Here is a 21,481-nt window from a genome sequence, read left to right as displayed (position 1 = left end):
TGCTTCTCCCAGGATTTTCTCATGCTCCTCCATCAGTTTTTTCCTTGTAAAAATCAGGAGTAATACAAGGTGGCACAAGTCGCAGCATTGTGTTACTCTGTGCCAGGAAGTCATTATATGGGTGGAGAGTGGGTATTCCCACACACCTACCCATGCTTTTTGGTGCATTCCCAGATTTACCAAAAGTAGTAAACCTGGGAATGCATCAAAAATATACACCTCACAGCATGGAGAGATATCTTAATTTCTCCTCGTTGTTTCCTGTTTAGAGGTAAACGTCTCTAAGGGTTGTTTTTGTGCAGGATGGTGACCCTTCCTGCACAAAAACAATCCTACCTGCAAAGCAGGCACTCTATCAACATGGCACAAGGGTGCCTGCATTGGCGTTAGACAGCACATAGTGCACCAGATCAGTGAGAGAGCAGAAATATGCCATATCTTGGTAAATATGGTTAATTCCTGCCCTGTTCATTTAACACAGCACAGCAGAGCAAGTTGTCATGTTGCATTACACATTCAAATATTGATAAATCTGCCGCTGAGAGGCGGGTTGCATTTCCCACCAATGGCATAAACTAGTTAAATATTTACAAAAGATTTTGTCTACAGTATTGAATAATGACACACTTATGTCCTCCTATATTCCTTCCAAGTTTGTAAATAGAATAGAAATAGGAACAGAATAGGAAATCTTGGAATATTTTGTTACCAATATCTCTTTACGACAATGAGATGATTTGAGATATCTCCAGTGTTGGAATTGTGGTAAAACAAACACTTGTCTTAATGCTTGGTACGTACTAACCCTGTCCTCTGATATGAGATCATCTAGGGTTTTCAAGCCTTTCCCCTTCTATAAGGACCAATCATTATCCCTCTCCTGAATTCCAAATGCTCTGTTGTTCTACATTGGGGCTTTGGAGGGTAGCTCTGCTCTGGATGTTATCAATTTATTGACCGTTGTCCATGTGTGTTGTGAAGAGGGTAATACAGAGTTGTTTCTATTCTTCATTGGTGAGTGTTTTGTGTAGAACACCCAGTTTTGTCTAACATGTCTCCCTATGTGTTCCCACTTGAGAGTTTCACTATATGTCTTTAAGATGTCCGTTGCCGGTGCCAGCTGATGGGTTACTCAATATAGCCTTGTGTAGGGGGTTTCAGCTCCCTGCCGTGGTATCTGCATGCAGTATTAGGCTTTTCAGTATGGTTCAGCTCTTACATTATAATGGTCTTGCTACTACTCTCTACAGACTCACCAGGTCTATTGGTATTGTCGAGGGTACCGTTCCCACTGTCTGGGGATAAGTTAATTTATGTTACCCTTGTTCTGCCTATAGGGATAACTGCAGTTTGGATCATTTTGAGAATTTGGTTGTCATTTTGTCTACCAAAGGAATTTTAGTTTCTCTGACCATGTTTTCCTACCCTGCTGTTCAAATGCCCTGTATGTTGCAATTTTGAAGTATGGCAATGTCTAGTAGTTGTGTAGCTTTCAGAAATCCAGAGTCCTTTCTAAAACATTTGGCTAACAGTGGTACCATCACAGGTTTGTTAATTTGATACAATTCCACATGGAGGCTATTGTCACCTTTCACCTTTCCCGAGGCCATGCCATTAATTTTGTCATCCGATATTTACCACTCTGGAATTTCTCTTTGTTCATTCTCAAAGCATGCTGAGTTAGGGTCTTGCATAAATTGAATTTCTTCATTGAATGAGTCTGGATTTTCTGAAGTGTATAGTAATTATAATAGCAGGTGAATTCATTCACAATGTCAGGTCAAATAATACCTTATCTTGGTCATCTCTCAGTGAGAAGATTGTTCAAAGCGATTGATTCTGCATCTTTAAAATGTGTGGCTAATATGTTTCGTACTTTTGCTCTTTCTGCATTCAGTGTACAATGGGTTTAATTTGTATTTTGCTTTAGGCAATGCTCTCAGTGTGTCTTGAATAGATGAAGTGTTGTAAGTGGGGTGGAGTTTTGTTCTAGTGTTTCCAGCTTGGTTTTCTCACTCTTAGCATTTTGCCATATGTTTTTCCTCCTGTCGTCAGGGTCTGTATTGATGTCACCGATCCCTCGGTATTCTATACATATGTTTTTAAAAAAGACATAGATCTTGTGGATCCCCTTACCTGGCTATCCACATGCACCACTGGCCCAATGATGGTGCTAATAAATGTACTGTAGTTCTAGGTGGATGTTTATCAGGTTGTCATCTGATACACTACTGAGTGGAAACAATCAAAACTGATAAAAGCCCCCTGTTTAGATCTGTGCACATTAGAACAAGTCAATCCTCAAACATGTTTGTGTGCGCATGAGGTGGTAGTGTATTCTCTTTCTAAAGGGTTCATTAGTTTCCAGGGTTCTATCAATGCTTGGTCTGTCATTATACTCACACAAACAGTGCCTACATTGATACATGGGTAACCTAGATGCCACCCTGGCATACTTCACCATTAGTTGGAGTTCTTAGATAAGGTATTACTGGATTAAAGAAAGGATCCAGATCTACAATAAAAATATCACAGGGTATATATACCTTGGATGTTTGGTGAGATCAATGAGTCCGATATCCAAAGGATTAGCCAGCTAGACCCTGAGATATTTAGCCATCCTTGAAACTGTGTTTTTTTTTTTTTTTTTTAAAAGAAGTGATTTCTATTAGTAATGATTGTACTTCCAAGCCTGTTTGAGTTACCACTGTCTATACGGATCTTGTAGCCGCTCTATTTTTCATCCAATGATGAAGCAGAAATTGATGCTGGTTCTGCCTTTTTTATTGTCTTGTTTGGGTTTATTTCTACAGCTTCCAAGAAGAGTAGCTGTCTCACATATTTTGCTCTAGACATTGAGAGCTTTAATTCAGCAAATTACTTTGATTAATAATGCAGGTTCAGTGATTATCAAACTGTTTCCCAGCACTATGGAAATATGTATGCTTTGCAGTGGCGGCCTGTAGCTTTAGGAGCCAGGGGGGCGGGTGGGGCACACACGCGCGCACACACACACACACACACACACACACACACACACACACATTCTTTCACACACAGACACGCACGCCCGCACATCCATTAACAACACTCATACCATTCAAACATGCACGTGCGCACCAAACATTCATTTTAAAACATCACACACACTCATTCTTTCACACACGCACGCACGCACATCCATTAACAACATTCATACCATTCAAACATGCACGCACCAAACATTCAATTTGAAACATCACACACATACACACACACACTTATCTTCGGCTTCCAGGTCCCAGGAGGGTTGGGACTGCTCCCTTCCCTCATTGGCTGACCTTAGGTCAGCCAATGAGGGAAGGGAGCAGTCCCAGCCTCGTCACAGAGTGGGATGGGGTCAGTGAGACTGCTGACCCCACCCTACTCTGTGACGAAGTGTCACTGATTGACACTCGCCCTGGGCACTTCAGGGCTTAAACTGAAGCGCCCAGGGAGAGTGTCAATTGGTGACGCTTTCCTCGTCACCCAGGGGAGGGCCTCGAGGCACCTTTGCTGGGCTGAGGAGGTCACGCCCATAGGAGCTGTGATCTCCTCAGTCCAGCAAAGTTCAGCTCAGGCAGCCAGGAGTGTGCGCAAATTGCACATGTCTGCTCCTGGCTGCCTGGCCTGAACATGAAGAGTGTCTGTCAGGCTGAACAAAGGTCAGACTGACAGACAGACGCTCTTCATGGGGGGCAAAAGGTGGGGGGGCGTGGCCCCTCCGCCCTAAAGGATGGGCCGCAGCTGATGCTTTGACTGTTATGTGCAAATAGTTCCTCGGTTCCAAGTCTGGTTATTGTTCACACAAGTCATTGTTCAGAGACAACACGTGTATAAATCCGGTGCTTGGTTATTAATTCTTATTCACTTAGTTTTGCGCCGTTCTTTACTAGGTAAAAATATAATACAATTCACCATTATATAATGGCCACCCCCTGCCTATGATCTCCACTAGTAATGTTCGCATTAATGTATATTGTTATCAGAAATGTAGAGACATTCTAATTCCCCTCTTCCAATATGATCACAGTTTGAAGAGCCTTTTTGCTCCTTTTTGGAAGCATTTACCTTTTCTCAAGTTTCCTTTTATTTGAAACTCGTTTTCATCACTTAGTAATGTTGCTTGGGAATTTTGGGTCCAGTAGTGCTATCTCCCCAGCGTTAGATACTTTCCCCTCGTCTGTTTGGTCACTAGTTGCTTTCTGCACCATCTCCAGTCCGTTATCATTTCAGCTTGCCTGTGGACTCCTCTTTCCCCGCCACATCCACATAGTGTAGTTCATGTCTCTGAAACAGTTGTTGTGGAGTTATTCCATGAATTTGATTCCTGTGTATCTAGCCTGCAGCTTGTGATTGTCAAGGAGCTCTGTCTGGATACCACCATTTTTCTCAGCCCTGGCTTTGCCCCCTGGGGTACATATTTGAAGAAATATAGTCGAAAGTTTGGTTTGTGTTGGAACTATGCCATAAGATTTTGATTGGTTCTTGGTTATGTACGCAAATCTGATTGATTTTGTCATGTGTAGGGGACTCAGTGATTTGTTGTGGATAATGCATAAAATGTTGTGTTTGTTACAGGAATACATATAAAGTAGAAATTTATGGTGACTGTCGGGCCAATACTCCAGGGGCCTAGCAATATTGAGGCATCCATGTATTGAATATTGCCTTTTATCCCTAGAAAATTAGAAATCAGATACTACTGTGAGCTTAGTCAATGCCAGTAACCTCATTTTTAGGCTTTGACTGAGATGATAGAGATAGCAAAAAGTCAAGTACTGAAGGATGTTTTGGAGAAGATAGTTAACACTGCATTGGAGCTTAGTAGACATAGGACCTGATTTACAAAGATTTTGCTGTGTCTTACTCTTGTAGTACTCCTCGTTTACTGCCTACATCCAGGAGTAAGCCTGGAATACTTGCACTTGAAAGTGCAAATTTGCAGTGATGGTAAACTACCTGGCTTTACTTGGGAGTGCCAGCAGGCATCATCCTACTCAACTAGGGATGCAGGAAAAAGTCCTGTATTCCACAGCTATAAGCTGCCACCACTGTTAGTCATGTCATGGTCGAGGAATGGGAATGGAGTACCTCTTCGGAGCGATCCCCATCTCCCAATAAAGTTGAATACTCTGCTGGTCATCAGTTCACCATCAAAATTATCTAGGGTACCTGGTAAGACTCAGAATCAATCTCCTGGGTAGGGAGCATGCCGGGTCATCTAAAAATTATGAGGTCAGGAGCACTTTGGACCAGTGCTACTGTGCTAGGGAGTACCAACCTAGCAGGCATATATACAAGAAATCATTTGTTTTGTGGAGGCACAGAAATGACTACCATGATTATACCACATATCATTTTTAACTGAAATAATCAGAAAATCTGTGATGTTTGTAAGGAAATATGAAGAAGATGCAGAACCTTTTTATGGAAATCTTAGCAGATGTCGAAGAGTGTTTTGGTTGGTCTGATATGTAGAGGGCAAATTCAAAGCCTGATGTTTATAGAAATATGAAGTGAAGACATGAAGGGATACTAGAACGTTTTTCTAGGGTGTTTTTGTCCCCTCTAGGAATTCCAGATGAAAATGGAAAGTATTCAGCAGCGCCGGGAGGAGCTGGAACACAAGGAAGAACAGCTTAAGGACTCCATCTTCAAATTCGACCGATTCCTCAAAGTATGTATTCTAAGCATCAAAGTGGGTGGGTACGTCTAACAAATTAAAGGGATCTTCTCTTGTCCACGTGTCCTGCTTCTGATCTATCTCCAAGTACCCTTGTTCTGCTTATGATGTGTGGCAGGACTCCTGTGTCCCACCCGTGAGCTTTCACTTGGCTCTTGTGATTTGTTCATGGGCTTCTGTGTACCACCTGTGATTAGTCATTGGGCTCCTGTGTCATGCTTGTGGTATGTTGTTGAGATCCTGTATTGTGCTTGCGATCAGCATCAATAACTGTGCTTTTGTGCCCTGGAGCTTGTGATATATGCATGGATTCCAGTGTCCTGCTTGTGACCTCTTCCACAGCTTGACTTTCCTGCTTATGATCTGTCACTTGGTCTGGTGTTCTGCTTGTGGTGTTATGTGCTGCGGCTCCTCTGTCCTGCATGTTATTCATCACTGCTTATCTGCGCTGCTTATGATCTGCCACTGAACCAGTTTTCTGGTTATTGTTGCTTGTCCCCTGACTTCTGCGTCCTTGTTTCTGCATACTGCTTATCTCCTGCCTTTTGGGATTTCTCCGTAGATTTCTGTGTCCTGCATACAGTTTGTCACTAAGTCCTGTTCTGCTGCTTCTGCTCTGTCGCTGACCCCTGTTTTCTACTACATATCAATCACTGAACTCCTGTTTACCCTTTACTGAGCAGCCATGCCTGGTCTGTGACTGGGGGGTTGCCACCCAACCAGTATTTTATTGGCCAGGCCCGTATTGCCATACCAACAACAGCAAAATATCAGAAAACACATTACATTCCAGAATTTCCCCACTGTAATATAAGCTGAAAGAAATAAATATAGGTTGGAAGCACATGAAAAGAAGTTTAATAATGTCTAGGTTGTTCCTCATTTGTTTTGAAGAAAATAGAGGCAGAATGCAGTGTTAAATAGAATACAGATGCATTTGCACAAACTGTTGTTCCAGTACTATATCCCAGCTTTTCCAGAACTCTAAAACATGCACAAATGGCTGGTATATTATTCTGTGGAAAATGGCAACCCTCTCCATGATCCATGGCTAGGTCCTGTTTCTTACTTGTAATCTGCCACTAGGTTCTGTGTCAAGCTATTGGGCTGCTTCTTGGCTCCTGAGCTGTGTTTCTTATCTGCCACTGTTTTCCGTTTCCTGTCTGGGATCTGTCCCTAGGTTCTTGTGTTGCCTTTGTGATCTGTCAGTTGCTCAATGTCTGCTGCTAATCTGTCCTGGGCTTCCTTTCTCCTCTGAGGCTTGCCACGTGACCCATTTATGTTGTTTCTGATCTCTTGCTGAGTGCTGTGTTCAGCTTGTGTTTCTCATCGTATTCAAATAGCTGGCATGAGAAGTATGTACAGCTACAGCTGACTTATGTATCGCTCTACCTTTGTTCAGGGTTGAGCTTCATCTCTAATTATTATCTACTTAAATACCCTACAAGAGTTGTTTGCTTGCTTTTATTTTATGTCATTAGATTAACTTAGTTATATACAGATTTTATCATACAGTTTTAAAAAATGTACTGTGCGCAGCTTGTAATTAGGCCTGCATTGAGGTAAAAGTTGATGGCGTATCAGATGCTGTTAATCTGTTATAATGGACGTTATTCTCTAATTACAAAAGTCTCAAAACATTATAATCCATATTAGGTTTCCTAAGAATCCCAAAACAGGAAGAACAAATGGAAAGGCTACAGGCATTTTAGAGATGGCCTTGCGACCAACAAGGTCTTCAAGGTATTATCACGGGTGAAAGTACATGATCAACAGCAGGACTTACAAGCTGAAGCCAGATCCCCCAATGGCATCTCTTTCAACAACATGGCCCATCTTGCGGCAGAAAGCTGATTTGAATGTGAGGAGCATTGGGTTGTGTTGGCCTCATGCATGGTTTCTTTGAATTGTGCAGGAAAATGACTCAAAGCGAAACCGTGCTGTGCGGAAAGCCAATGAGGAGCGCCAGCTGACTGGACAAAAAGAGAAAGAGGCCATACGGATACAACAGGAGATCACACATCTAGCCGAGCAGAAGGAGCGACTTCAGCAGCGCATGTCCAGGCACGCTGTGTTCCAGAAGTATCTGGAGCGCGTGCTCGAAAAATCAGATGAGGTGAGGTGCCTTCTTCATGCCATCTGTTCTCACCCTACTCATTACTCAGTGTCCCAAAGAAGACCACTAGCTCTGGGCAGTCCTTCCACCCTCCACCCACACTGTGACCTTAGTCTTGCAGTACTTTCAACATTGAAAGTCTCCTCATGATTTGATAATTATTTCCCATTCTTCAGGTTAAAAATCCTCTTCCACAGCACCTCTGGTCTCTCCTCCACCGTGCCTTTAGTCCACACCTCCACCATGCCTTTTGTCTCCTCTTCACTGAATCACTTGTCTCATTGCCACTTGTTTGTTCCCTCTCATTGGTCATCCTCAATTGGACTGTCCTTCTTCTCTCCTTTTTCCCTTTCCTGTGCCATGTCTCTCTCTTACTGTGCTCTTATCCTCTGTACCCACAGCGGCAGCTTTTGCCTGCCCTTCTGCCCTTTAACTGTTACTTTCCTCTCATCCACTCTCTTGTGCCAATAGTCTTGCGGGTGGCCATGGTCTCCCATCAAGTCTTTTGGGGCCAGATCGCCATTTGTGATTGCAAAAATGCATTTTGCTAGGTATGAAGTCTGATTTGCAATTCGGTAACTTGTTACCGAATCGCAAATTGGAATTCCGACTGCTTACAGACTCGGTATTAGGAAGGGTCGTGTCAAGAGCATCCCTTCCTAATACCGAATCGCAGCAGTGTGTAGCAATGTTTAGTGACCGAAATGCGGTTGCAAAACATTCGCTTTTTACCACCTACTTCAAGTAGGTGGTAACCCATTCGCGAACGGGAAGGGGTCCCTAAGCGACCCCTTCCCCTTTGTGAATGCATGCAAAAACATTTTTTAAGAGCAGCCAATGGTCCCACGGACCACTGCCTACTCTCTAAAAAATGGAAAGAAAAGTTTTCATTTTTCTTTTTTAAACGCATCCAATTTTCCTTTAAGGAAAACGGGCTGCATTTAAAAAAAAAAAAGATTGCTTTATTTAAAAGCAATTACAGACATTCCTGTGATTATAGCCATTCACAATGGGTTGCATATTGCAACCTACCTCGTGAATATTAATGAGGTAGGTCGATTTTCGAGCCATTGGGAATCACAAAACGAAACTCCTGGAGTAGTTTCATACATTCAGATAGCGATTAAGTAATTGCGATTCACAGATAATCGCAATTAGGTAATCGCTATTTGAATAAATGATACATCTGGCTCTTGGTCCTTAACAATGCCTTTTCTTTCACTCTTTTAGCTCTGTGTTTGTTCTCCTCCCACAGTGTCATTGGTCCAATTTCTCCTTCTGCAGTGGTGTTTTGACCTCAACACTATACCGTCCTTTGGCCTTCCTAGTCATCCACCTTTACTGTAGCTTTCGTCTCCTCCACCCATTCATGGTTCAAGTTGAAAATACAGGCTGCGTGAACATAGACCTAAAACATCTACTTTCAAAATATCTATGTTTCATATATTTCAACCTATTTCAAATTCCTAAATCCAGCCAAGCTAAAACTCCCTGTTGGAGGACAAGGTTAAATACTATTGTACCTCCGTCCTATAATACTTGTGGGCAAATGCTTGATAGTGTTCTTAGCCACAGGAAGAAATGGTTGTGTGTGTGTAATAGATATTTGGTAGGTGTTTTTGACTCTGTGCAAGCTATATTTTTGCAATTCACAAAATTTTAGTGTCCTTGGTGTTAGTCACCTTCACATCCTTCATATCTACGCCACCCCCCTCACCCACCCACACACACACACGCACACACACCAAAAATCCCACACGAACCCTCTCCCCCATTGGTGTGATAGCATACCATTACAGATGGAATGTTATAAGAAATACACCCTCTCCCTTTTTTGTGCAGCTGTGTCACAGTATTTACATCTATTCAGCAGCTGTTTTAAAATTATATCGAATGGACCTCTTGGAACTGTCATCTGAATCACTTATTAAAAGCATTGCTCCACCAAAGACCAAGTGGGGTGTTTGGAATAAATGAGTGTATAAGTATTTTCCTTCTGATGAGGGTTCGGCTGTTTGCACATTAGCCAGCCAGGATCAACTCGTACATCAAACCAAAGGGACCAAATGGTTTTGAGAGGAGCAGACTCCCTCAATGAAAAAATAGGAATATTTCATCTTTAGGTGGGTAAATGGGCTGAAAAGATGAGCCAGGTACAAAGCATATCAGGGTTTGGTGAAAAGAACCCAGGAGGAGAGCTCTTCTTTCTCGCAAATCCCTAGTCCCACCACCCTCTGCAGCATCTACACACTTTAAAAGATACTGTGTGGCCTACCTGCACATTGGCCCCAGTAGCCTTACATTTTTAGTTCCTTGTTTTCTTGCTTAATTCTGTAGCACAAGGAGTTTAGAGACAGTGGATAGTGGGTGGGATACTAAAAGAAAGGAGGTGTGGATGAAGAGTCTGATAGGGAAAGCATACAGCACAAAACATTTTCCTCTGTTAGCCAATCCAGAAAATAGGTGCATATCTCATGGACAGTGTAAGGCAAATAGAATATATTACTTTATATTTTCTGGTGCATGTCCGTTGTTTATCATTGCTTACATTGACATGGGGAGACTTCCACGGACTGGGCATGAGGACTCAAAATGCCAAAGTGAGTCCCAAGAGGATGTTGATCCAAGGCCAGTAAGATGTTTAGGAGGCCGACCTTGGTCATCTGATTTATTGTTGCAAAGGTTAAGCATTCATTAGGCATCAAAGTACATTGACATATACAGATATAAGAACTAAGCTAAGGTTTATGAATTTCATTTTACGTTCTTTCGTTGGCAGCCAGTGCAAGTTCTTAATTGCGGGAAAGAAAGAGGTGGAGCGCACTAGGCCAGAGATGAGGGTGGCTGCATGTTTTGGAGCCTGCTGAAGTTACTTCTACATGGTTGCAGGAAGTCTGGCAAAGAACCTATCTAGTTAGTTAAGTCATAATATAGATACTGCAGAGAAAAGTGCTACCCTGTGAGACAGAAGGAGGGAGCTGCCTAATTTGGTATAACTTGACCTTATGACAGCGTAGACTTGTAGGATGAAAAACAGGCTGAAGGAAGCCATGGGTTACATACCTGTTGCTTCAGGATGGTGTGGTGGGCCTATCATAAAAATCAGTTTCAATTGGAGGGGTCCTGGGAACTTAAGGCCGATTTATGAGGACTTTGGTCTTATATAAGTGAGTAAAGTTTGTTTCTACAAGTCCACAATTAACAAAATTCAATTTACTATAAAGATATCCTGAAATACCAGGAGTTTTACTGGGACATCCCTACTAGATTATGTTAAATACAGATAGGTAGCTTTGTTAACTGAAGGATGTCACACAGTACTCAAATAGTCAGGGTAGAACGTCTACAGAAAGAATACTTGTTCAAAGACTGGTGCTACCACAGTATCCCCTCACCATCTGTAAGGGCAATGATGGTGTTACTCCAAAGTATAACAAATCAATCAATCAATCAGGAATTTGTAAAGCGCACTACTCACCTGTGAGGGTCTCAAGACACTGAGGTTGGGGGGATGGGCTGGGGGGAGGTGCTGCCATTGCTCGAACAGCCAGGTCTTGAGAAGTTACCTGAAGGTATGGAGGTGTTTGGTCTGAAGCAGGTGGGTGGGAAGAGTGTTCCACGTCTTGGCTGCGAGGTGCAAGAATGATCTGCCGCTGGTTGTAGTTCTGCAGACGCGTGGGACGGTTGCAAGCGCGAGGTCGGCAGAGCGGAGATGCCGGGTCAGGGTGTAGAAGGAGAGCCGTCTGTTGAGGTATTCTGGTCCAGTGTTGTGCAGTGCTTTGTAAGCGTGGGTGAGTAGTTTGAAGGTGAATCTCTTGTTGACTGGGAGCCAGTGCAGGTCTCTCAGATGGTTGTGATGTGGCAGTGGTGGGGGATGTCCAGGATGAGGCATGCAGAGGCGTTCTGGATGCGTTGCAGCCTCTTCTGGAGTTTGGCCATGATTCCTGCATAGAAGGCATTGCCGTAGTCCAGTTTGCTGCTTACGAGGGCTTGGGTGACTGTTCTTCTGGTTTTGGTGGGGATCCATTTGTAGATCTTTCGGAGCATGCAGAGGGTGTTTAAGCAGGAGTAGAAGATGAATCCTAGGTTGCATGCGTGATCAGTGGGAGTCGGATCGACTCTGAGAGTGGCAGGCCACCAGGAGTCATCTCATGCGGAGGGAGTGGAGCCGAAGTTGAGGACTTCTGTCTTGTCGGAATTGAGTTTGAGGCAGCTGTTCTTCATCCATTCGGCGATGGCTTTCATTCCTTTGAGGAGGTTGGTCTTGGCAGAGTCCTTGGTGAGGGAGAGGGTCAGCTGTGTGTCGTCAGCGTATGAGATGATGTTGAGGTTGTGGGATCGGGTGGTGTTAGGGAGCGGGGCCATGTAGACGTTGAAGCGGGTCGAGCTGAGGGACGAACCAAGGGGTAACGCTGCAGATGATTTTGGTGCCTCCGAGCGGAATGTGGGGAGGCGGACTCGCTGAGTTCTGCCGGTGAGAAAGGAGGTGACCCAGTCCAGGGCTCTGTCGCAGATTCCTGCACTGCTGAGGCGTGAGCGTAGGGAGTGTTGGCAGACGGTGTCGAATGCGACTGAGAGGTCCAGGAGGATGAGGGTCGCGGTTTCGCTGTTGTCCAGTATGGTTCTGATGTCGTTGGTGGCGGCGATGAGGGCAGTTTCGGTACTGTGGTTGCTGTGGAATTCGGATTGGGAAGGTTCAAGGGCGCAGTTCTCCTCGAGGAAGCAGGTTAGTTGTCTGTTGACAGCCTTCTCAGTGACTTTTGCCGGGAAGTGGAGCAGGGAGATAGGCCAGAAGTTCTTAAGGTCCTTTGGGTCCGCTTAGGGTTTTTTCAGGAGGGTGTTGATCTCGGCATGTTTCCAGCTCTTCGGGAAGGTGGTGGACTCGAAGGAGCTCTTGATGATCTTCCATAGTTACGGGGGGATGACGGAGCTTGCTTTGTTGAGGATGGGGTGAGAGCAGGGGTCAGATGGTGAGCCAGAGTGGATAGTGTTCATGATTTCAATGGTGTCGTTGACGGGGGTATCAACGGAGGTTGGTCGGAGGTGAATCTGTGGTGTTGGTGGTTGCCGGAGGGGTCTGGTTGCTGAAGCTGTTGTGGATGTCTGCAATCTTGCGATGGAAGTAGGAGGCTAGGGAGTCGCAGAGGTCTTGAGATGGCAGGATGTCATTGGTGTTGGAGCTGGGGTTGGAGAGTTCCTTCACGATGTTGAAGAGCTCCCTGTGGCTTTGTGCGTTGTTGTTTGATTCAGTCTTTTTAGGTGGTTCTCTTGGCGGTTCGGATGAGTTGGTGGTGTCTGCGGACGGCGTTTTTGAAGGCTGTGTGGTTGTCCAGAGTCTGATCTTGGCGCCACTTTCTTTCGAGTCTGCGGCAGGTTTGCTTAGATTTGTGGAGGTCAGCGATAAACCAGAAGGGCCTTCTGTCGGTGTGTATGTTGGAGGGACTCTTGATCGGGGCGAGAGTATTGGCACAGGTGTTGATACATTGCCTGAAGTTGCCGGCAGCAGCGTCAGTGTCGGTTCCGGGAGAGGGTTGCAATAAGTTGGTCTTCGGTGATCTTGTTCCAACTGCAGTGGGGGATCCGTTGTGGGTGGTGGTGTGTTGTGGGTTTCTTGAAGGAGAAGTGGATGTAGCGGTGATCTGTCCAGTGGAGTTCAGTGGTGTGGCTGAAGGAGACGTGATTGCTGGTGGAGAAAATAGGGTCGAGTGTGTGTCCTGCTGAGTGGGTTGGTGTTGTGACGAGCTGTTTGAGGCCGAGGTGGGAGAGGTTGTCGAGCAGGGTGGCGGTGTTGTCGTTGGTGTTCTTGAGGTGAAAGTTTAAGTCCCCGAGGAGTATGTAGTCAGTGGATGCGAGAGTGTGCGTGCTGATGATGTCGGCGATGGAGTCACTGAACTGCTGTCGGGGGCCAGGGGCCTGTAGACGAGTGTTCCTCAGAGGGTGGTGTTTCGGTCAGTGTGGATCTGGAAGTGCAGGTGTTTGGCGGTGCTGAGGTTGTCTTCGGTGCTGGTCATGATCCAGAGGGTGTTCTTGTGGATGATAGCGATGCCTCCTCCTGGTTTGGTGGAGCGGTCCCTGCGGGTGGTCTTGTAGCCGTCTGGGATGGCTATGGCGATGTCAGGCGCTGAGGAGGGGTTCATCCAGGTCTCGGTCAGGAAGGCGACATCTGGGGAGGCTGAGTCGAGTAGATTCCATAGCTCTACTGCATGCTTGTGGACGAAGCAGGTGTTGAGGAGGATACATCTGAGATGGTTGCGTCCTGCCTTGGTGGGAGGGTCGTTGGCGTGGACGCTGGTGAAGGTGCAGTTCTGGCAGGAGAAGGGTCGGCGGGTGGTGGCGTCGTAGTGAAGATGTGCGTAGCAGCAGTGGGGGGGACAAGAGCCAGGGGTTCTGGTGCTGGGTCTGGTCCAGGTGTGGACGGGGGCAGACGGGCTTGCCTTTGGCGCATCAGCGGCACGGCCGCACAGCGGCTGCCATTAAGTAGGGAGGTGAGGGGGAGGAGAGGACAACTGGGAGGCTTGAGCGGGGGGGTGAAAAAGGGGGCAGAGCCACAGGGGCAGCAGCAGCGAGAGTGCAGCAAGAGAGGGGGGGGCGGGGCAGCAGCAGCGGGGGAGAGCGGAGTGAGAGGAAAACGGGGAAGAGTGAATGCGAACCAAAAGGAGCACAAAAAGGGACAGACACAGAAGTAAAAGCAGAACGGAGAGCAAACCAGAACGGAGAGCAAGACAGAAAATAGGAGGAGAGAGGCAGAGGGCAAAAGGAGCACAAAAAAGGTCAGACACAGAAGTGAAAGCAGAATGGAGAGCAAGGCAGAAAATAGGAGGAGAGAGGCAGAGGGCAAAAGGAGCACAGAAAGGGACAGACACAGAAGTGAAAGCAGAACGGAGAGCAAAGCAGAAAAAAGGAGGAGAGAGGCAGAGGGCAGCCTAGTAGGAAAGCAGAGCTCTCCCACTAGACACCAGGGTTGAGATGCAGGCAGAAGCATGCGACTGGAGGAGGGCCTCGAACTCCTGGCAGGGGTCAGGAGTTCAGAGGAGCGAGGGATGAGGGCTCTACTTACCAGGTAGAGCCACTGGAGGCAGAGCAGTGCACTGACCAGGTCAGTGGTATTACTCACTAACTCATAAAACAATACTGGAACACTCCAACAATTTGTTGATCAAACATCAACAAACTCTAAAAATAATAGATGAAGTAAGATGATATAGGTGCCAGAGTACAAGTTTCTTCCAGGTGATCCATCCTGTGGCATATTGGACTGTTGCATTCTTCCTAATAACAAATGTAGTCGTCCTCATCTGTTTATCATTAATATTATCAGCAATATTTTGAAGCTCACAATGGAGAGGTGTTGCTATTCAGTCATGGGCAACACCGGTGTAGAGAGCCCAGATAAGCTCTGCCCTATCCTTCGAAAAATGAAATGTGGGCCCATGAGCGACAAGAAGAAACTTGTACTCTGGCACTCAAATAGTTTGTAGTCACACGCCTTGAAAAAGTCCCACTGGGGACGAAACATGTGTCATGTGATGATCATGTTCTTGGTTGGAAGCGTGTAAACACAATAAAGATGATGAAAGTATATCACATGACCTTGGACTTATGGACTGATGTTTCTGGTTAATTGGCCTCAAACAGTGTTATTTAAACAAATTATTAATGTGCTCCAGTATTGTTTTATGATCCCAACTAGAATACTTGGGCCTAAGCAGAGGCTAATGTGGTTGTTTATGGGTTTCAGGCTCTTTGTTCCTGGGCTTTCAATTTATACTTGTAGCAGACGTGACACTGAGGCCATGCATGGTCTAGCAATTGATGCACATGAGATCTAGACACTGTTCTTTGAAATATACAAGTTTGTTCAGTCCATCAGGATGGGGCAATTTTTTATGTTATGCACTCTCAGATCAAGGACCCTGTCTTTTTTCTCCTTGAATTGGGTAATAGTGCATTTAATAGCAGGCTTTGTCTGTTAAGGATTTACATTTGAAATGATGTTTACTTGAAGCCACATTAAGGCCAAGGGGGAGAGTACCATGTACCTTTTTTTGCAGTCATCCTGACACAAACGGAGTGCCAACCCCCCCTCACCCATCGTATGGATCTGCATCTCCTCAACAGAGCAAACCCTCCAGCAGGTACACATACATGAGGCATTCACAGCACACTATCAAATGTTATAAGATCCTCCACAGATTGACAGACGGGACAGCATACGCAGTTTCTTGCAGGATGTCAATCTCCCTATTGTAACCCCATCAGGAAGGGAGGACCTCAAAGGCCCCTCTCAAACTACAGGAAATCGGGGGCTTGATTAGGGGAGCGGCAACCAATAAAACACCGGGACTAGATGGGCTCCCAGCTTGCCTCCAAACTGCTCAAACTCTACCAACTGACGGCTGAAGAGGGTCATCTACCACAGAGCATGTGGGAGTCCTTATTAGTCTCCCTTCCTAAACCAGGCAAGGATCCGGAAGATCTGGCTTCCTACTGCCTGCTATCCATGTTATCCTCTGAATACAAGATACTGAGTAAGATTTTAGTGGGCTGACTACAGGGGCTCATGGGAAGACTGGTACATGTGGACCAAAACAGGTTTATCCCTGGGAGAGCGACTACTCTGAACATCCGCAAACTGTACAGAGTGCTATAGCAGGCCCCACCCCACTGGCTGTTCTCTGCATGTTTGGTAATTGATCTCAATAAAAATGATCGACACCGTGCACTGGGATAGCTCTTCTCCACAGTGACTGCATTTGGGATCACAGGGAGGCTACAGGCTTTGGTAAGATTGCTATATGTAGAACCATTGGTGAGGGTTCAGATTGGACGCTATATCTCTCCCTCATTTCAAATAAAGAAAGGAACATGACGGGGCTTCCCACTGTCCCCCCCCTCTCCCCCAGCCATAGAACCAATGGCCCAAAACCTATGCCAGTTGTTGGAAGGAGAGTAAGGCATCCTGGTATCAGGTGAAATTCACACACTTTCATTGTGTGCGGACGATGTCCTGATTTATCTACGGGACATCTGCCAGGGATTCGCCTCAGTACAAACACTTATGCAAGAGTTCCACAAGTCGTCTGGCCTACGTGTGCACTGGGCAAAGTCTTGCTTATTCCCCCTACTCCCCCATTGCCTCCACTTGACTTTTTTTTATAGAAGGACACCCACTGAAATGGGAAACACATAAGTTCCGATACTTGGGTATCAACATCTATCTTGACAAGAAGGATTTATTAGATGGTAATTTCATGAAAGCAGTATCTTCTCTAAAGCCCTAGATGGCCTTCTGGAGCACTTTTCCTCTTTCGGTCCAAGGTAGAGTGACCCTGGCAAAAACTGTTATGTTCCCCGCCTGTTATATTTCTTCCAAAATCTACTACTGAGCATACCCTGATCTACCTTCCATGCCTTACATTCCACCTTAGGCTCCTTTATATGCAATAGGGGTAGATGCCGGATAGCGCTCCCTAAATTACAACTCGCTGTCACACAGGGTGGTCTAGGTGCCCCCAACTTCGAATATTACTATTTGGCAGCGCAGCTACAGTGGCCCACATATTGGTTGGCGGGACGATGCACTAAAGAATGAGGCCCTCTTACCCTGGTGCAGGCACAAGGAGAGCTTCAACGTGTTTTCTTGCCACAAACACACACCCTCCAACGACAAATAACTTGCTGCAGGTTGCATATGAGAGTTTTCTCAGAAGCCTGCAACTTACACCAAAAATGCCATTTTACTCGCCAGACATACTGCTGTGATCGATACCTACCTTTCATTGGATACTAGGTGAGATGGGGCTGAATAAATGTTCCGAGGCTGGTGTGGACAACCTAGGTGCACTGTTCCGGGAGGGCATGCTCATGACGTATGAACAGATGCAGAATGAATATGGATTAGCTGAGGGTCACTTTCTAGCACATGTGCGTCTGCTAGCAGAGGCACCCCAACTATGGGGCATCACTGATATAGAACCAGACCCCATCCACTAATACAGGTGCTATATATGATGGGTGAAGTGCGCAAGTTTATAATGTGGCTAATGCAGCCTGGAGAGGATGGGAAAGAGACCTAGGCAAAGAGCTCACCGCTAACGAGTGGGAGAAAGTCCTTGCATACCCCAGACAGGCGTCACGTAATGCACATTCAACATAACATTCTGCACAGACCGTACCTCACGCCCGCTTCCCTATATCACATGTTTGGTTCCCCGTCAACATGCCCACGGTGTGCTTCCCTATATCACGTTTGGTTCCCCGTCAACACGCCCATGGTGTTCACAGCCAGGGGCTGACATGAATCATATGTTCTGGGACTGTCCGATAGTAAAAGATTATTGGGCCCAGATACACAGCGAAATAGAATGGGTGACAGGGCGTTTGGACTTGCCCCTGATGGAGGCGTCGCTGCTTGGCCTCTTTCATAGATCATCGGTTGCCAAGGCCAGCAACAAGTTCATCTACCTGGCGCTACTAGTGGCCCGCAGACTTATATCTATGAATTTTAAATCTCAGGTGTTACCCAGCATAGCCAACTGGCAGGCAGCAACACTTAAGTGGGGCAGACTGGAAACTATATCCTTGAGACGTGAAAAGATTAGGAGCCTTAGAAAATACCCTATAGCCACTGACTGGGAAACACTGTTATCGGCTTTAAACCTTCACCCACCGGCACCTGCCGACCCTCTGGGTGATCACTAAGGACCATTTATTGTTGGACCAGAACACAACACACTCTAGAACATCTCAAGTGAGTGCCCCCCCCCCGCCCTATTTACCACCGCAAGTTGAGGTAATAATGTGATATTAGAACATGCTTGTGACCCAGACTAGAATGAGGAGAAGTTATATCTGAACATGGTGGGCGAAAGCTCACCACATGATGGTCTATCTATTATGTTGTTGTTTTTGTTGATGAAGGTATGAACAGTTCACTTCTGCACATCCTGATTAATGTATGATGGGATTGACGTATGTCATTATTATAAATAACAATTCTGCTTAGATTTCAGTAATTTATTACGATATTGTATCTTCAATAAAAACGGTCCAAAAACAAATCCTGACACAAACGGAAGGAACATTGTATGTTACTCTCAGATACAGATGTTAAATGGCCAGCTTGTTAGCTTGCAACCCACAGCTGTTCCCCTATTCAAAGCTATAGTAGCGGAATTTGCCTCAGAGTTAACCATCTTGAACACTGCTGTGCAAAGATGGCAAATGCAAGGGCTTTGTGAATTTCCCAGCATGCCGGTTGCAGGGTGTTTGCCTCTGGGCTTAGTGAATTTTTCTTTATAGTTGTTTTCTACTTTGATGTGCGACATGCAGGTTTCCAGACAAAAACTAATGAATAATACTGTAAAAAGGCACCACGTGAGAGCTATGTGTGAGGGCCGACTTGTGCCAAAAGAGCCAAAACAGAGCTGAATCCCTATTCATGAGGATAACAGGATTTATGCCACAGTTACCATTTTGAACGTTTTTTTTCACATAGTCAGAAATTAAATAGGATCAGCTTCAGAATAGAACAACGCACCCACCATTTGTCCAATTTGTGTATATAATAGGATCTTAGGTTTAGTTCTAACAGAGGAACCGGTTCCCTGCCCCCCAAAACGCCATGTCAGAAGCGGCTCCGTTTGTGGGACTTTAAGGGGCTTTTGAATCCATGAAAAACTACAGACCAGACCAGAAGTTGGAAATCTCAACCCGAGCCTTAAGATTCACAGAAATTATTTTCTTGCGTCACCCTTGCCCCAACTAACGACACCATGGTTTACAATACAGCGCACCATGGCGGTCGTTACCACAACAGCATCAGAATTTGTAATGCTGCTGTTGTGCTTTGCTGCACTAGCATCAAAAATGTTGACGCTAGTGCAGCAAAGCACAGGGAGACCCATTGATTGTAATGGGTGCATCATTTTAATGCCTGCCTTGAGCAGGCCTTAAAAATGACTGAAAATATAGCGCAGTGAAATCTAGTCAATTTCACTTTGCCCTTTTGTTTTGGCCTCCCTGCGTGGGAACACCCCCCTTGCATACATTATGCCTGAAGCAGGGATAATGTGGTGCAAAAGTGGCGCAGTGCATGAATTGCACCACTTTGTAAATCTTGCGTGGGGGGAAGAGTACACCTTAGCGCCGCCTTAGCATAAAAAAAAAGGATGCTATGGCGGCGCTAAGGCGGTGCAAGGGGCATATAAATATGCTCCTAAATATCTCCAGTTCTAATTCTTTTGATTTTTCCACCTGCATTAATTCATGCATCATTTTATGCACTGCACCTTATTTGAGATTATTCAACAGCTGTGGGTTTGTCTTGATAAATCAGGCTGAACTAGGAGAGCAAGGCTTTGTGTCCTTTTGTCTAAGACCTAGTCGTGATGAATGAAACTTATTTATTGGTTACTGCACCGTTATGGCAGATTTAAAATCGGATTGGTGGTACATAAGGATAATATTTTTTGCTGAATGGGAGGACCAGAATTTTTTCTTGTGCCACCGATGTAAGTGTAAACAGTTAAAGTCACCTCTGTCATATGATCAATATAACAATATTTATCCCCTTAAACACCACCTCAACAAGCCCTGTAGAGGTGCCCTGCTTCACCGCATCAATCGATCCTGGTTTCTTCAAAGTGTTCCCTTTTGCAGTCTTTGGAGGGATTAGGTTAGGTGTGACTTATAAAGCACATGTATACCCCCACAGGACACAACTCTTGCCGAAGCATACCAGCATTTACCAGAAAATTGTGTAAAAAGAAAGAGAACATTAAGTTGTTTCATATATATAGCAGGTGATTAGACAGTATGTAAAAGAGGCCACTTCTAATGCTTGTTGAATTGAGGTAAAGTTACCTGTTTCTGGTCTGCTAAATAGAGAGTTCACACCGAGTTTTAGTATAGGATTGCATTGTTGAAAAAATAAGGTGTTACATCAGGAGCACTCAATGAATGATGTATAGTGAATTAAAAGCAATCTTGAAAGGCCATGTAATCATAGGAGATGCCCCTGTATATTCTTGAATTAGTGCACTCCTCAAGAGCAACTGAACAAAGTCAGATTTAGGAATTATGAGGTTCACGTCTGGAGGCAATTTCTCCCCAGGAATATTCTGATTCTAGTTGAATTACCAGGACGGGAAGCCCAGGTTGCAGCATGTTTTCTAAAGAACACATCCATATATAAATGTATTAGTCTCATGAACAGCCAACTTAAGTTTGGTTCAGTTTCTTATTCTATCACTCTTATCTCTACCAAATGTGCCCACTTTCCTCACTGAATATACGTCACTGCCTCTGTTACCGACTCCTCCTCTGACTGATGCATAATGTTTCATGCTATCTTTCTCAGCACTGCCCATCCTCGTTTAATGCTTACTTATCTACCTCAGCCTTGCTCTCTCCTCTTTTATGCCAGTATTACCATTTCTCCCATCCTTACTTCACTTCCTGTTATCCCCTCATTGTCTCTTGGCCCCGACTCTAAACTGTACCCCATATCTATCTCTGACCCTTGTCCTTCTCTCCCGTTTGCCTCATTCACTCTTTCATCTCTGCCTCGTTCTCTCGCCCTTTCTCTTTCATCTCGACCCTTTATTTACGTTGTGTCTCTGCCTGACTCCTATTGGTTCCCCTGGCAGTGGACCGGAGCA

General features: G+C 45.2%; 1 protein-coding gene across 1 annotated transcript in view; it reads left to right on the top strand.

Annotated features, from left to right (window-relative positions):
* Positions 1–21,481, top strand: part of CFAP73 (cilia and flagella associated protein 73) — a 139,703-nt gene that overhangs the window by 82,956 nt on the left and 35,266 nt on the right. The window contains exons 3-4 of the mRNA XM_069214556.1: positions 5,594–5,698; positions 7,620–7,820. Coding sequence (XP_069070657.1) covers positions 5,594–5,698; positions 7,620–7,820 — 306 coding nt within the window. The remainder of the gene's footprint in view (positions 1–5,593; positions 5,699–7,619; positions 7,821–21,481) is intronic.

Source organism: Pleurodeles waltl, chromosome 11 (genome assembly GCF_031143425.1).
Source record: "Pleurodeles waltl isolate 20211129_DDA chromosome 11, aPleWal1.hap1.20221129, whole genome shotgun sequence".
Classification (NCBI taxonomy): Eukaryota; Metazoa; Chordata; class Amphibia; order Caudata; family Salamandridae; genus Pleurodeles; species Pleurodeles waltl.
The sequence above is the reverse complement of the archived record's forward strand: the minus strand, read 5'-3'. Positions and strand labels throughout refer to the sequence as shown.